The sequence below is a fragment of the Musca vetustissima genome, unplaced genomic scaffold (genome assembly GCF_032173495.1).
Source record: "Musca vetustissima isolate MV318-11 ecotype Yass unplaced genomic scaffold, APGP_CSIRO_Mvet_v1 utg2798, whole genome shotgun sequence".
Lineage (NCBI taxonomy): Eukaryota > Metazoa > Arthropoda > Insecta > Diptera > Muscidae > Musca > Musca vetustissima.
In genome coordinates this window covers 218,309-235,371 of record NW_026883200.1, presented here as the reverse complement: position 1 = coordinate 235,371, position 17,063 = coordinate 218,309, and the positions used below count along the sequence as shown (strand labels likewise).

Genomic DNA, 17,063 nt, shown 5'->3' with positions numbered 1-17,063 from the left:
ATAGACATGTGCAAAAATTCCATTTATTTTCCCTTGAATAAAGGGATTGGTGTGCTCGGACACTTTCGGCTTCCTGTGGAATGAGGTCTCATTATGTTTGTCCTTTATATATTTTAATTTAAAATAGTCCGACTTCGAATAACGCTGTATTTGTTTATCGACTATTTTAGATAAATCTAATCGATCCATTTTTATTAAATTTTTTGTATTTTTGTTTATTAATTTTCACAGAAAATTTTGATAACGAAATAGATTTATTTATTTTTTATATTTTTGTAGCTGTCTAATAATTTATATATCAAAATATTTAAATGCTCCTTTGCTACAGTAAAACCTAACGACTAAGTGCACAATTTAAATCTCTTTTAAAATGTCTTTAATTCGTATAAACGAACCATTTGTATACAAATTCATGACTTTAATGTAAACATAGCATAGCAAATGATTTATAATCAATTTTGGATGCAATATTAGATTTTAATTTAAAGCAAATGCCCTCCATTTAAAATTGTTGTTTTGTTTTGTTCACTGATGATTCAGATCTGTGCTAAATAAATAAAAAAAGTGTAGTTTGTTTTTAGGCGCAAGTGAACATAATTGAGTCAAATTGGGTTAAGTCATGATACAATAAATAAGGTATCTCATGCTCACATATGATCAACATTTTTTTTATTTTGACAACCCTTCATAGTCAAAGTGCTTTTGACAAACATTATTGGTCTGCTCCCGTACTGCAAGAATCTACTAGATTTTACTATTTTCTTCGATATCATAAAGGAAAAGTCGTTATCGAAATAAAAAGTAGTAGATTCTTGGAGTACGGGAACAGACCATATATGTATGTAAAAGAATACATACACACATTTGTCAGTTTCAGAAAATATATACTAAACACAAATTTGAAACAAAAATTTCAACATGTTGAAGATTTGAGAGATTTGCACAACAATTCATGAGATTCAATAATATGAAATTTGCGACGAAAAATATTCGGTATCGTATCCCTATGCGTCAAGTCTACTACATTTATCAAGTTACTGATGCTCAAAAGTTAAAATTGCATCCATTGCCCTAATGTCCCCATATATGACTTTGACAGAAAAAATCATATAAAAACATTTGATAATTCGCGTAATACAAATATCTAGAAAGTGGAAAAAATAATTCCCTTATCAATATTAGTATGAATATTAATAATTGAATTCTATGGGTAACATAGGTTTATTTTTGTTTCGAAATTAACTTTCATCCAAAAAATATAGGCTGACGGTATTGTTCTGATCTACATCAACAAGATTTTTGAAAAAGTTTTAGTGGTTATGGACTACACGACTTTTCCTATGTACAGATGCCAAAGCCGTTTTCGACACAGAATTGCCTTTATTATTACTATTTTACTATTAAGTATTTAAATATACTAACGAATTTTGCTGTAAAATATGTATGTAATTGTATTTACGGCCACAGCAGCATCAAAATGATGCACATATTGTCATAATCTATTTTGAAAGAAATTGAAAATACATTGACCCCAACGGAGCTGTGGAAGCCAATATATCAGGAAGCATAGGATTCCGGCAGAAAATAATTATATCGTTGTTATCAGGGGCTATAGCTCTACTTATACCGAATTTTAACTTGATCCACGACCATACCAAAAAAAAATAAAATAAAAATGTTTTCTTGACTCAGCTGTTTATTTCCTGAATCTTACTAAATGTTGTCTGTTTACTTTTCTCAGTATTATCGCAAAGAGAGTAAAAACGGCTTACTCTCTGAACTAGAACTTACTGAGTAAATGTTACTGGCAAAGTAACCAGACACACCTATTATTAATTTCTCAAATGAGACTACCTTCTGTAAGTCTCAATTTAGATTAGGCGAGTTTTAGTTGCGGCAAGTCTTTGTTTGTAGGAGAGAGGGGCAAGGGGTATAGAAATGAAAAAAAAACTGCTCGTACCGACATTTTATATATATTTAAATGTGAAAAAACAACAAATAAAAAATATTTTGGAAACCGAATTGCCTTGTATAGACGCATGAAGCAAGTTCAAAAGAGAACGATAAAAATTGCCGCAAGTAAACTCGCCTAATATAAATCAGGACTAATTATGCCATGTCAGAAAATTTAGACTAGAGTTTTTTAGACGATAGCGTTTATGGTTATAATTTACATTATCTCGATTTAATTGTTAAATCGAACTCAAATTACCTCTATTTACCATACACAATTTTATCCAATCCATATCGCGATTTACTCGAAATCCTATGCTAATTCGAGATAGTTTCAAATACAAGCCTGTTTTCACCAACAAATAATGACTTCTTCTTGTCCATGTCTTAAATACGGTGCTAGAAGAACTTCCCTTTCTGCTTTAAATGCGATCAGAAATCTTCAGCCGCTTGTGTAGTAGTGACTCGGTACTGTCGACTATAATTGTCGAAAGTCAAGCGGCACTTTAAGCAATCAGATCGTGGACTACAAATTCTAGAGCTGTCCATGATTGTAAATCTGCATTAAGAGATATATGGCTTTTTGTTAAACTTTGTTAAGTGCCAGATGCATCTAGGCTTAGCTTTGAAGTAAATAAATTAATAATAATAATTAGAAAAAGTAGTAGATTCTTGAGGTACGGGAACAGGCCCAATATTACATTGAGTATTGGACCTAAAAGCATGGTAAAATTATAAAAGGTAGGGTATCTGGGCTTTAATGTCAGAATTAATAAGAACAAATGCAACAAGTCGTTCTGTTCATTTTACGTACTTGTAATATTTTACCATAAAACGCCAAAAATAAATGGAATGCCAGTGTTTCTTTTCAAAAACGATTTGGGAATATGAATTACATATTTATTCATTCACAAATCATATATTTCTTCTTACCAATGTTCTAAAATTCATCTTTAAGCAAATGGATTTCAGAATACATTTTTCTATAGTTTTCAAAACATCACACACGCTGTCACACATTTTGTAAACGACTTTGGGATTACAAGCCACAATATGATAAAAATAATATTTATAAGTTGCTATACCTTGAATAATTGTACAATGAATCGTATATTAATATATACCTGAACATATTTCATGGTTTATTTTCCTTTATAAATTTAAAACCTTTGAACCAATAATGTCATATTTTCGACACACTTTTGAAACATTATTTATTTATTGTTTTAGTAAATTATAAATGGCGATTTTTTACAAATATTTCACACAAATAACGCTACAACGACAACAATGCTTAAGCACAAACAATAACAGGGCTGTATCACAAGTGTAGTTGACGAATTTTACTTATCGATAAGTTGATAATCGACCTACGCATCCCTAAATACAAATATTTGCCGCCAGCCGGCACACTATAAAAAAACGTTAACTAGTCTTTGCCTTGATCGGATAATTACAACAACAATTATAAAATTAATTGATTTTCCTACAATTCGAAAATAATTTCTAATTAAATCGGTTTTACTAATACTCGAAAAGGAGTCGATTAATCGATTAGTAAATAATCGACCTATGATACCCTAGCTTGTTTGGCATCATTTCCAGTGCTTGCTTGTGAAACAAACAGCAAAAGATTTTCTTTCTTTCAATTTCAAAGGAATTGAAGAGAAAATTGGTGTGTGTAAAATAGGAAAATAAGCCGAACAGAGAAGCTACAAAATGGGTTCCTCCAAAAAGCACAAGAAACACAAGTTGGAACGAAGGGAGAAATATGAAGGTCAGTAACACAGAACACGGTAGCAAATTTTGCCGCCGCCGCAGCAGCGGTAAAATGCCAACAAATGTAAGAATATTATAATTGTTGTTGTTATTGTTTCCATTTGCAGAATATAGCCACAGCAATGATCCTGCTAATTTACAAAGAGGCCTAAAGTTAATTCTGAAAGTTGGCCCCAATAATACTCCCGAATATGGCGGTGGTAGTGGATGTGCAGATATTATTACATCCACCGTAGCCGGTCCGCCGACAGCAGCTGAGGCAATGTGTAGCAGTCCCTTGGGTATGGAAGATTTCGAGGAACATCGAGAAAAACATAAGAAGTCGAAGAAAAAGAAGAAGAAGAAAGATCGTGAGAAGAAACACAAACATCACAAGGAGAAGAAACGTGATAAGGGCGAAAGGCATGCAGTCGACGAAAGTCCCCGGCGGGATGCTTCATCTATGGAACGTACCGAAGATTTGACATTAATTGCCAATCAAGATTCACAATCATTGCCGGCAACTTCGTTCAGTTTGTCACAGCAACGCAGCCCTAAATTGGGTGCGGCAGGGCCGCCTTCAAATCTAATGCCTTCGTCGTCGGTAATGGCAGACGGTGATAGTAGTCAGGATGGTTTTAGTTTTATGGATGATGAGACATCACAGCCACTGCCGGAAAATGTGCTGCTCTATGCGGGTATTACAACGGAGAATTCACCGGCCAGTAGACCGGTTTCGAAACCCATAGTGCCAATGAAATTGGTGGATGAGGTGTCGCAAGATTCGGCAGCATCGTCGACAATGCAGAGCACAACATCGGTGGGAAATGTGGCAGCTAGCGCAATGGCGGAGGGAGAAAGTAATGCTGGGCCGTCAAGTGCGGCGGCAACACCAACTGTTGCTGCCAGTCCCATCGGTGCGGGTAATAGTAGTATGGTGGGTGGTATTAGTCCAACTAAGCCATTGTCGGAGGTGAGTAAATACATTTTTCAATTTTATGGAGAAGAATTTCTAACTATTCCTTTTTTCGCAGCTCACAATACCCTCATTTTCACCTTTCGCCTCGGACACAACACCAGGTGGCTCGAATTTGACACCCAAAATGCTGGAGGGTCCACGCACACCCAGCTCATCAAGTGAATCGGGTCGTGAACCACGAAGCTGTGTCCTTAAAATGAAACAACAAAAAACCTCATTGAATAAACTATTAGAGCACCTACTACGCGGCCTGGAGAAACGTGATCCACATCAATTTTTTGCCTGGCCAGTTACAGATGATATTGCCCCAGGATATTCGAAGGTTATATCACGACCCATGGATTTCTCTACAATGCGTCAAAAAATCGATGATAATGAATACAGTACCCTACAGGAATTCACAGAGGATTTCCGCTTAATGTGTGATAATGCCATACGTTACAATCGTGTCGACACTGTCTATCATAAGGCTGCCAAGCGATTACTCCAAGTTGGCATGAAACATCTTTCGCCGGATAATTTAATGCGAAGTCTTAAACCCACCTCTGGTTATTTACGGGATCTAACCGCCAAGGAATTGGGCTTTGATTTGATCCACCATAGTGGAGATTTTGCTGGATTCGATCATCATGGTATGATCGATTCGGCTGATGAGGGTGCCTCCACATGTGCCGAAGAGCCAATGACCCAGGCGCAAATTGAGGAGGAGGAAAAACGAAAGGCCATACGATTGGCTAATGAACCCAAAACGCGGTTTGAGCCCTACGTTGATGATTTAACCTCCGAAGAGATATTGGCCCAGGTGCAGGGAGCAGCACAAGCAGCCAAAAAACGCTTATCAGCCAAGGAGAAGGCCCATAAAATGGGTTTCTTAAGGCAAAATAAAGATGGCACCACTTCGCTCAACTTTCTCATCAAAGATGAAAATGAGGGTCCCGAAAAGGTGGTGTGTCTTGGCGATTTGGTTGGTAAACTTAAACAAGGTTCTGGTCAAGTACAAGGTTATCGTGAAGATAAGCGCAACGAAGCAAAGCTAGTGAAACCCCTCAACTATGGACCCTTCTCCTCCTTCGCCCCCACATTCGATTCACGTTTCTCCACCCTCAACAAAGATGAAACCCAATTGGTTATGGAAACTTATGGTGATGCTCTAAGTACTGAATATGCTGAAAGTATTCTACAATTTACCAAAGATTCGTCGTATGCCACAATGTTGGCAAATGGCCTCTTGGATGCTCTAACCAATGGCGAACATTCCAAATGCATGCAAGATCTATACGATCTACAAGTACAAAACTATGAACAACAAGAAGCCCTCAAATGTTTCACAAATGCCGGACCCCTATTGTTGGGTAGTAGCTCATCGCCCTCGCCACATGATTCTCGGGCCCAGATTGAGCAGGAATATGAAAAATATAAAAATACTCGAATTGATTTTAATCGTTTGCGGACACTGCAGGATCTGGGTATTGATACAACATTCTTAAATGATATTGAAAAGGAAATGAAAAATTTCGAATTGACACGAAGATTGCAGGAGCATCTTAGCAATAATCTAAATTTAATTGATAAGCTAAAGAATACCCAACATGAAAGGTTGTCACAGCCATTGCCGCATCATTTGGGTTTGGTGCAACAGCCATCACAGGAGGAGACACAATTGGCGCATCAAGTTAGCCAGCATCTAACGGAGGCGGTAAAGAAATTACCACCCTCGGCGGTGGCAGATCCATATGCCTTGCGTAGGGCAATGGGCATGTCATATGGTATGTTTCTATTGATTTAAAAATAATTTTAGAGATTTAAATTAATTATTTGTTTCTGCTCACAGTTGGTTTACCACCACCTCCCGAGCCACAGCAACGTATTCCTGTACCCGCCATTTTGCAGCAACCGGTATCATTACCGCCCCTAAGCTTTAACGCCACCAACACAAACCAGCAGCAGCAACAACAATCTCAACCGTCCAATACAGCAGCAACTAGCAACAGCTCGGCGAGTGGCAACAATCTGGATCAACACAATTTATCAAATGCTCTGTCCATGGACATTGATGAAGATGTGGGTGCCAACACCAGTGGTGATTTGGAAAATGAATTACGTGAATTTTTAGAAAGTGGTCCGGGTCTACATGCTGCCTCTTCATCATCCAATGTAGATGATAACAATTTAATGGCTCAATTACTTATGAATTGAAATGTTGTCATCGTTGTGTGCGTATATGGTAACAAGTTACTCTATATTCCAAGCACATGGTTTCCACCTTTTTTCTATGTTTAGTTTTTTTTTCTCTTATTAATTTATGTAGTTATTTTTCTGATATTGTCTGTTTAGTTTGTAATTTTGTGTATTGGTTTTTAATTAGCTTCTATTTCACTGCCGCTAATTCATGTTTTAATTTTAGTTTTCTTTTTAAAATCTTCCAATATTAAGCATTTCAATGGATTATGTTTTTATTTTTACCTCATTAATATATTTCGATTCTTTTTTTCAAATAATTAACAATAATTCCATCACTCGCCTATTCTTTTGGAATAACAAAATTTGTATTTATTATATAAATTGAAAAACAAAAACAAACAAATAAATATGTAAATATATTATGAAAATATTAAAAGGCAAAAGTGTTTGATAAATATTATATTTCCCAGGAACCATGGAAGTGTGAAACCCATTAGAGTGGATTTTTTGGAGGAGTATATATTCAAGACCAAGGCGTGGATTTTTTAAAGAATATTTTTTCAGGGACCTGCACAAGGCGTGGATTTTTTAAAGAATATTTTTTCAGGGACCTGCACAAGGCGTGGATTTTTTAAAGAATATTTTTTTTAAGGCGTGGATTTTTTAAAGAATATTTTTTTTAAGGCGTGGATTTTTTAAAGAATATTTTTTCAGGGACCTACACAAGGCGTGGATTTTTTAAAGAATATTTTTTCAGGGACCTACACAAGGCGTGGATTTTTTAAAGAATTTTTTTTCAGGGACCTACACAAGGCGTGGATTTTTAAAAGAATATTTTTTCAGGGACCTACACAAGGCGTGGATTTTTTAAAGAATATTTTTTCTGGGACCTACACAAGTCGTGGATTTTTTATGGAATATTTTTTCAGGGACCTACACAAGGCGTGGATTTTTTAAAGAATATTTTTTCAGGGACCTACACAAGGGACCTACACAAGGCGTGGATTTTTTAAAGAATATTTTTTAAGGACCTACACCAGGCGTGGATTTTTTAAAGAATATTTTTTTAGGGACCTACACAAAACATAGATTTTTTAAAGAATATTCTTTTAAGGCCTAAGCAAAGCGTGTATTTTTTAAAGATTATTTTTCAAGGCCTAAGCAAGTCGTGGATTTTTAAAAGATTATGTTTTCAAGGCCTAAGCAAGGCGTGGATTTTTTAAAGAATATTTTTTCAAGGCCTAAGCAAGGCGTGGATTTTTAAAAGAATATTTTTTCAAGGCCTAAGCAAGGCGTGGATTTTTAAAAGAATATTATTTCAAGGCCTAAGCAAGGCGTAGATTTTTAAAAGAATATTTTTTCAATGCCTTTATGAGGCGTGAATTTTTAAAAGAATATTTATTCAGGGACCTACACAAGCCGTGGATTTTTAAAGAATATTTTTTCATGGACCTACACAAGGCGTGGATTTTTAAAAGAATATTTTTTCAGGGACCTACACAAGTCGTGGATTTTTTAAAGAATATTTTTTCAGGGACCTACACAAGTCGTGGATTTTTTAAAGAATATTTTTTCAGGGACCTACACAAGGCGTGGATTTTTTAAAGAATATTTTTTCAGGGACCTACACAAGGCGTGGATTTTTTAAAGAATATTTTTTCAGGGACCTACACAAGGCGTGGATTTTTTAAAGAATATTTTTTCAGGGACCTACACAAGTCGTGGATTTTTTAAAGAATATTTTTTCAGGGACCTACACAAGGCGTGGATTTTTTAAAGAATATTTTTTTAGGGACCTACACAAGGCGTGGATTTTTTAAAGAATATTTTTTTGGGACCTACACAAGGCGTGGATTTTTTAAAGAATATTTTTTCAGGGACCTACACAAGTCGTGGATTTTTTAAAGAATATTTGTTTAAGTCCTATATGAGGCGTGGATTTTTAAAAGAATATTTTTAAGGCATATATGAGGCGTGGATTTTTTAAAGAATATTTGTTTAAGTCCTATATGAGGCGTGGATTTTTAAAAGAATATTTTTAAGGCATATATGAGGCGTGGATTTTTTAAAGAATATTTGTTTAAGTCCTATATGAGGCGTGGATTTTTAAAAGAATATTTTTAAGGCATATATGAGGCGTGGATTTTTTAAAGAATATTTGTTTAAGTCATATATGAGGCGTGGATTTTTAAAAGAATATTTTTAAGGCATATATGAGGCGTGGATTTTTTAAAGAATATTTGTTTAAGTCCTATATGAGGCGTGGATTTTTAAAAGAATATTTTTAAGGCATATATGAGGCGTGGATTTTTAAAAGAATATTTTTTTCATGGCCTAATCAAGTCGTGGAATTGTTTAAGTATTTTTTTATGGCCTAATCAAGGCGTGGAATTATTTAAGTATTTTTTTCATGGCCTAATCAAGGCGTGGAATTATTTAAGTATTTTTTCAAGGCCTAATCAAGGCGTGGAATTATTAAGGTATTTTATTTTTAGATAGGGTCTCCAATGCCAAGAACTTTTGCACTTTTACGCGATCCTAGCTCAGATCTATTTTTAATATTTCAAAAACGTAATGAATAAATTGAAAAAGGATATTTTAAGAATTAACAAAAAATATTTTCCCATCGAGGTGAGTTGATCTTTATTTGCATTCTCCACTGTTTTTTGTTTTAATTCATCTGTAAATTAATAATAAAATGCGTTCATATTTAATCATGTTAAAATTCTTTATTTTTTTACAAGCAATCATAACCGCCGAAACATACATGCTCTTTGTTAAATTCATTCACTTAACCGGTTTGGGGGGTTTGATATTAAGTTTCCTTTGTAAACGTTTATAAAATTTGAGAAAATAATCATATTCCGATAAACATATGACCTGAAATGAAGAAAAATAAAGTTTCGTTTATAATATTATTAGTAGCAAAAAATAGTTAATTAAAAATGTAAGGCAAATTCTTGTATTTAAAATGTGTATTCGAAAAATGAGGTTATATGACCAATAAATTATGATAGCCATCCATCCAAAGCCCTTGGTCCAGACGACATTTCCATGTTCATGTTAAAAAATAGAGTTGAATTATCAGACCAAAATCCTCAAATTTGGATAGTTGTCCGGATTATTGCTAATTGGAACTCCTATCGCTCGATTTTTTTTCACCAGTAAGCAAGATTTTAGAATCTCTAATCCTTCCGACCCTCAAATAGAATATCGATTTTGCTAGCCACAAACATGCCTCATTGCAGCATACAGATGATCGTCTCTTGGGCACACTACAGGGGGTTTTTAGAGCTTGCCTGATTTTATCGTACATACCAAGCCTATGGAAATAGGTAACTGTAATCTTCATGCCGAATGCCGGGTCACAAGCTACCTAAGGATTGTAGATCGATTATCCTTTCATTCTTTCTACTCAAGAATCCACTCCTATTGGGAATCCTATCGCTCGATTTGTTTTCTTTCGCCCTTTAGCAATATTTTAGAATCTCTATTGATTCCGACCCTGTTACAGCATTTCGATATTGTTAGCAGCATGCAGATGATCGTGTGTTGGTCGGGTCGAAAGCCGAGTCACAAGCTACCTAAGTATTATAGACCGATTAGACTTTCTTTCTTTCTCCTGAAGAATCTGGAATGTTAACTAGACCTCATTTGAACAAGATTAGCTCATCCCAACAGGCCTACATCAAAGGAAAATCCGTGGATACTGCTTTTCATGGGGTGGTCTGACACATAGAGAAGAATATGGGAAAACTCTGTCACCCCAGCCTGTGTAAAAACAATACGAGGGCAGTTCGGAAAGTTCTTAGCCTAGCACAAAAAGCGCGGTATAAACTGAAAAAAGTTAAGTATTTTGGAAACTTCCACCTCTGTTATGAACACATGTTAAATTTTGTTTCGATCTGGTGACTTCCTCATATAGAACATGTGTTCAAAAAAAGAAGCATCCACAATTTTTTTACAATGGAAGCAGGCATTTCTAATTTCTAAATTGTAAAAAATTTCGGATGTGTGTTTTTTGAACACCTGTTTCTATATGAAGGAGTTGCCAGATCGATACGAAATTTAACATGTGTCCATAACAGAGATGGAAGTTTCCTAAACGCTTAACTTTTTTCTGTTTATACCACGCTTTATGTGCTAGTCTAAGAACTTTCCGATCTGACCTCGTAGGGCTGCTACAACAACAACAAAAGATTGAGGGATCTATACGACCTCTAATGAACCAAAGAGACCACATGTCTTCGAGTAAAGAGACCAGTTGTCAACAAATCGTAGCTCTGATGTACCGTTAAAAAATATGTTTGGACATTAAACAATTTTCTTAAACAAATCTCGTCTCTGGTGCCCTTGAAAAATTGTCTTAAACTAATCTGTCAACCTAGAAAAAATATTATTTTAAAAATCATAGGTTTAGTGAACCTCAACAAAATATTCTTGAACAAGTGTTCTGTTTGTTGAACCATAAACAATATTCTTTACAATATTCTTTAACAATTAAACAATGTAATAGAAGCATTCAACATAAGATATTGAAAAACCGTCGACTCTGGTATGGTCACCCAAGGTTCCTCGGCATAATAGTAGTAATGTATATATTACTAGCGGGCCCGGCAAACGTTGTCTTGCCTAGCAATATTGTTGATGTATAATTTTCGGCGTTCTACTTATATGATAGTTTATTATATTAACATTTGGTTCCCTTTAAAGGGTAGCCTCCATATAACGGTACCCCCAATATTCATTCCCATATGTATTGTTATTGCTTCTAATTTTATATTAGCTATACTTATAGAGCAGAAAATCTCCCTAATTAATAATATCAATATTGACCCAAGTATTCGGATAGCTCCCATATATATCCCTTAATATTCGGTATTTGGCTGAAATTTTTTATTCGCCCAAGCTTCCAAATATCCCTCATATAATTTTTAAATCTAATCGGCAGTAATTTGGTATTTGGTTGTTTTATTTGGTAGAATGAATCATACTAAAAGTATCTATATTGGTCCACTCTTTGAGGTAGCTCCCATATAACGGTACCCAAAATATTCGGTATTTTGGGGAGTTGGTTCCAGTGTGTGAACCAAAGTGGTAGTAATGTTTTATTTGGTCCAAATTTTCTCATAGAGTTGGTCTAAAGTATTAAAAAGGCGCCATACATATTTGAAGTTCTTAACCCTTTTTCCAACCTGAGTGTCTGTACATTATTTTTAAAGAGCATGGGCAACCTACTATCACATAGTGTTGTAACATTGTTCCCATATAAATATCCCGACCAATTTAAGGAATCTACATATTAGAAGATATGAAAAATTAGATTTAAGTTTAAGTTTAGTTGATATATTAAGGTATTTGCAATTTTATAGTCACAGGTTCAATACGAAAAAAACATCACTTGTTTTTTTGATATATACTTAATGAATTTTTCACAGAAAATGACATCGTATATTAGTTTTCTCTGTGATACACATTTGTGGTATTGGATATATGCGAGGTGTTGTGTTTATGAGTTCAGAGGCATTGACCAACGATTAGGCATATAAAAACCATATAATGCCATAGCAACATTTTAAGTACTTTAAAGAACAACGTGTCCTTATTGAACTATTACTATTCATATTTTAAGAAAAAATGATCTAGGGAATGGATCTTAGAATCAAAACTATTGCGAATATCTTCTGATTTTCATCCTTGCATTTGTCCCAAAATGTACGTGCATTCTATGGACAACGTGCACATACAATGATCGCGTGTACATTCAATGATATATTCTCAATTATTTTTTGAATTTTCACAAAAAACGTTTCAATAAAATGTTAATCAAATTGGAAAAAATCAAAATTTTCAACAATTGACAAATGAAGGCTTAAAGGATTGATACGCTATCAATTTTTGCCCAAATATCCCAAAATAACAACTACGACGTGGTGCAATCATAATAGCTCGATACTAAATTCGTGGAAATGTAAATATGCTTCATAATATTTTTTCGCAATTTTTTGCGGTTTTCGATTTTTTCTCACCTTTTAAACCTTCCCTGAAGCTCCACGAACATTTGAAGACTAAGATAAGAAAAATCCGTTCAGCCGTTCTCGAGTTTTAGCGAGACTAACGAACAGCAACTTTTTTGAAGTCAAAGACAATCCAATTGATTGTAGAAAATTAACATATTTTGAGAATTTTCCATAACTGACAATTACATAAAGATATACGCTGTCATTTTCTACCAAAATATGTCCAAAAAGAACTACGAAGAGATGAAACCATAAATGTTCGGTATAAAATGTGTGGAAATGCTAATATCTTTCAAAATATATTTTGCAACATTTTCGCGGATTTTTCTTAAAATGTTATTTCATTAAAACCTTTCCACTTCAATTACAGACTACTAACAGAAACTTTAAGTCAAATCGGTCCAGCCGTTTCTTTAAAATAATTTTTGCAAGATTTTCGCGGATTTTTCTCAAAATTTTCTTTCATAAAAACCTTTTGAGTCAAATCGGTCCAGCCGTTCTCAATTGATGCGTTAGTATACATTTTGTTGGCTCCATTTTTATATATATAGATTATTAAATAACAATATTTTTTAATCTTGGATCTTGGATGAAACAAGAAACAATATTATTTTAATAATCATAGGTTTGGTGAGCTTCGAAAAGCATTTTCTTTAACAAATTTAGACTTTGGTAAAAATGAAAAATATTCTTAAACAAATGAATCTTGATAAATCTTTTTTAAAAACCCTGGTCTTTGTTGAACCTTGAAAAAATATTCTTTAACAAAAATCTAGGTTTTGGTGAACTTGAAAAAAATATTCTTTAATAATTCTAGGATTTGGAGAGTCTTGAACAAAAATATTCTTTGAGAAATCTAGGTGAACCTTGGAAAATAGTTAAGGTTCTTCAAAATATTTTGACCATAACCTCACATTTTTTGATCATAACCTCACAAACCTAAAAAACCAGTATAAAGTAATTGTGTACTCACCTTCAATTTAATAATTGATTCATACAGGAAATAAATATACAAACGATCACTCAATATAGCATAGGCCTGTGTCACTTGATCCGATAGGGAAATTTCAGCATTTTCAAAACGTTTTACCGTTTCCTGGCAACGATGCCAAAACTCGATAATATCCTGATAGATATATGTCAGCTTAACTTTATGATTCATCATGTGTAAAATTGTACGACAACGGTCACGATTTGCTTTCGTCATTGCCACATTAAACAGAATATAATGGACTGTTCCGCGTAATCTCAGCAATGTGCGCAGATCACGATCACGGAAATTTGTCTCATCCATATCCCTTGTGGCATTCAGATATGTAAGCAAAGACGTCTCAACAAAATCCATTGCTTCGGCGAGTATGTCATCAGTTTTTGGTATGAATTTCAGCTTCGATTTGATCTCTTCATCATTTTTATCGATTTGTTCAATGCTAGTCTCGATGTAGACATATTTTGGCCACCAATTTCTCCAATATACTGATGGATTAAGTTTTGTTGGACCATTGGGATATGTTTTTAGATATAATTTACCCTTATATATGGATAGCTTGGGTTTACCACGGGGAAAACGTTCCGATTCGCTGCCACTATCGTTGACATCCACATTATAATCATCGTCATCGTTATGATGATGCTGTCGTCTATCATTACGTTCGGAAAATGAATCACGTCGTTTGTTCCGACCGAATCTTTGTGAGTCATCATCATAATCACTATTGGGGAAATGTCTATCGTAACTGGTACCTCTTCTTCTAAATGTTTCCTCACTAGTGGCGCTATTTCTCCTTTGTCTCTTGCGTAGTAACTCTTCTTCTTCTGGATCATTAACATTGGTTATTGGATAATTCCTATCCATAGGACCCCTATAATTCCGATTATTGGGATTGTGCTGATTTGCCAAATCTTCTGGTAATCGTTTTCGTTGCGAAAAGCTAACGTCATCTTGTGGCCGTACACCACCACCTCTAAAGTTGTCCTGCTCATGATTTCTATCCGGCATACTATAATTTTTTCCACGAATAGGAATGTTGTTGATAGTAGATTCCAAATTATTAATTTGTGGATTCCAATTGTTATCTTTATCTAATTCCTCAAATTCTCTGTTTCCAAAATTCACATTGAAATCATCATTTGGTGGTAAACTGCTGGGAGGAGGTCCAAAATTATTGGGTACAAAATTTCGATTTCTTTCCGGTGGTCCATTGGGAAAAATATCAAAATCATTGCTCATATTGTTGCTGTTGTTCCGACCTTCTAAATCCCATGAATTATTTTGACGAGCTCCATTTCCAAAATTTTTGAATGTTTCAAAGTCAATGGGATTACGTTGAGGAAAATTATTCCAATTGTTATTACTACCACCAACACCCTCAAAATTCGTGTTATTTTTTCTTGAAAGATTTGGCTCCATGTTTGTACTACTGCTACTAGTGTTATTACCCCAGCGGGTATTGATATTTTTGCCCTCCATCATATTGCCAGATCCAAAGTTTGCTTGTCCACCAACAGATCTAAATTCATTTTGGTTATAGACATCATTGTTATTACGTCCTCCATTTATGGGCTTATCCGGCTCAAAGTTTCGGTTATTATTATTTCTCCAACCAACACCTGTTCCAGCTCCCCCACCACCTTTGAAATCATTGGCCGAATCATCCCAATCATTTGAAGGACCATTAAAATTATTGGCCCTTCCTCCCCCAACATTGTCTGCATAGTTGTTGTTGGTGTTAGGACCAAAATTTCGATTATTGTTCCAGTTTTGGTTTTTATTATTCTCTGGAACTACTCCACCACTGACACCACCGACACCCCCACCTCTAATAAAATCATCCTCAAATTTATTCTGCTTGTTTGTGTTATTACCTCCTCCTACTCCTCCACCAAATGTAGGCTTTTTATCAAGCCTATCAAAGATGCTATTTTTATTGCGCGAATTATTGTTGTTGCTATTGCCAAAATAATTCCAATGTTCTCCCTTGCCAGTGGTAAAATTTGGTTGCTGCCTGTTATTTTTATTAAATCTTGATTGCTGTCCTTGACTGAATAATGGTTGTTGTGGTTGAGGATTGAAATTTGTTGCATTACCGCCGCCGCCTCCAAGATTCATTCCAAATGGTGGGAAATTTGAATTATTTGTATTATCACCTCGGGACATTGGATCATTGTTATTGCGGAATGTGCCTGCAAAAGGAGATAACAAAAAAAAATAATAATTAATGCCTATAAGAGGAGATGTGGATGTTTGTTAAAGAATGTATTTTCAATGACCTCTAATGAATGTGAAGGAATTTTTAAGAATAATTTTTAGGTATCATTTCAAAAAAAAAAAAAAAAAATACATATCTATGTTTGAGTGAACATTAAAAAATCTAGGCTCAGGCGATCCTTGAAAAAATTATAGTTTAATAATTCTAAGTTCAAGCGAAAAATTGTGCAAAATTTTGAACAAAAATTAATAAATAACTAATATTAAAAAAATCATGATGAAATATTTAATAACCACTGAAGAGGCCATTCGGGTCTTGAGCTGTTCTACGTTGGAAAATGCAAAGGGACTTAAATTGTGTCAATTAGTGATCATATGGGTACAAAAACGGTGTCCCGTTGTCCCCAAACCTCAAATTAGAAGTCGTACACCGCTTACAAGTTGTGTGGACCCACGTCTAATGATAAGGGAAATGTAATTTGATAAGTTTTAATACCAAAATATGCTTTGTAAGTACTCGTCAAACCCATTAGTCATTAAACGGCGTGAAGAGCCCTTCCCGACAATGGATATAGCAACAATAAAAAAAAACTAAAAACCTTTATTATAGGAAAAAACAGCAAAATCAGTATAAGGACTTTTCAAACTAGACCAAACGTTGAACTGTGGTCGACTGGAAACGTGTGATCGGGTCCGACGAATCCGAATTCAACCGTTTTCAATCCAACGATAAGCATTATTTGTGATGAAAACTAATTCAAAGGCCCAATGTGAAGCACGGTTGAGGAATTGCCATGTTATGAGTAGGCTTTAACATGTGGATCCTGGAGCGATGTAAAAAAAATGACAATATATTAATGAAATAAGTCTATTGAGAGCATTGTAGAGTAATATCAACCGGTCTTGGTAGAGAGGAACACCTATCCTGTAGGATAAGTACCAATTAGCCCCGAATAATTTAGAC

At 34.7% G+C, this 17,063-nt stretch overlaps 3 protein-coding genes across 3 annotated transcripts in view; 2 read left to right on the top strand and 1 right to left on the bottom strand.

Annotated features, from left to right (window-relative positions):
- LOC133330011 (ATP-binding cassette subfamily G member 4) overlaps positions 1-17,063 on the top strand; it is a 160,676-nt gene that overhangs the window by 114,066 nt on the left and 29,547 nt on the right. The gene's annotated exons all lie outside the window — the stretch shown is intronic.
- LOC133330028 (bromodomain-containing protein 7) lies at positions 3,656-6,894 on the top strand. Its single transcript, XM_061538488.1, has 6 exons — positions 3,656-3,730; positions 3,840-4,532; positions 4,644-4,684; positions 4,746-6,456; positions 6,522-6,603; positions 6,721-6,894. The coding sequence occupies exons 1-6, from the start codon at positions 3,673-3,675 to the stop codon at positions 6,884-6,886; spliced, it is 2,751 nt and encodes a 916-aa protein (XP_061394472.1). The 5' UTR covers positions 3,656-3,672; the 3' UTR covers positions 6,887-6,894.
- Positions 9,659-16,629, bottom strand: LOC133330020 (probable serine/threonine-protein kinase clkA). The gene is made up of 3 exons (XM_061538480.1): positions 16,626-16,629; positions 13,865-16,074; positions 9,659-9,751 (listed from the first exon to the last, which is right to left on the bottom strand). The coding sequence occupies exons 1-3, from the start codon at positions 16,627-16,629 to the stop codon at positions 9,659-9,661; spliced, it is 2,307 nt and encodes a 768-aa protein (XP_061394464.1).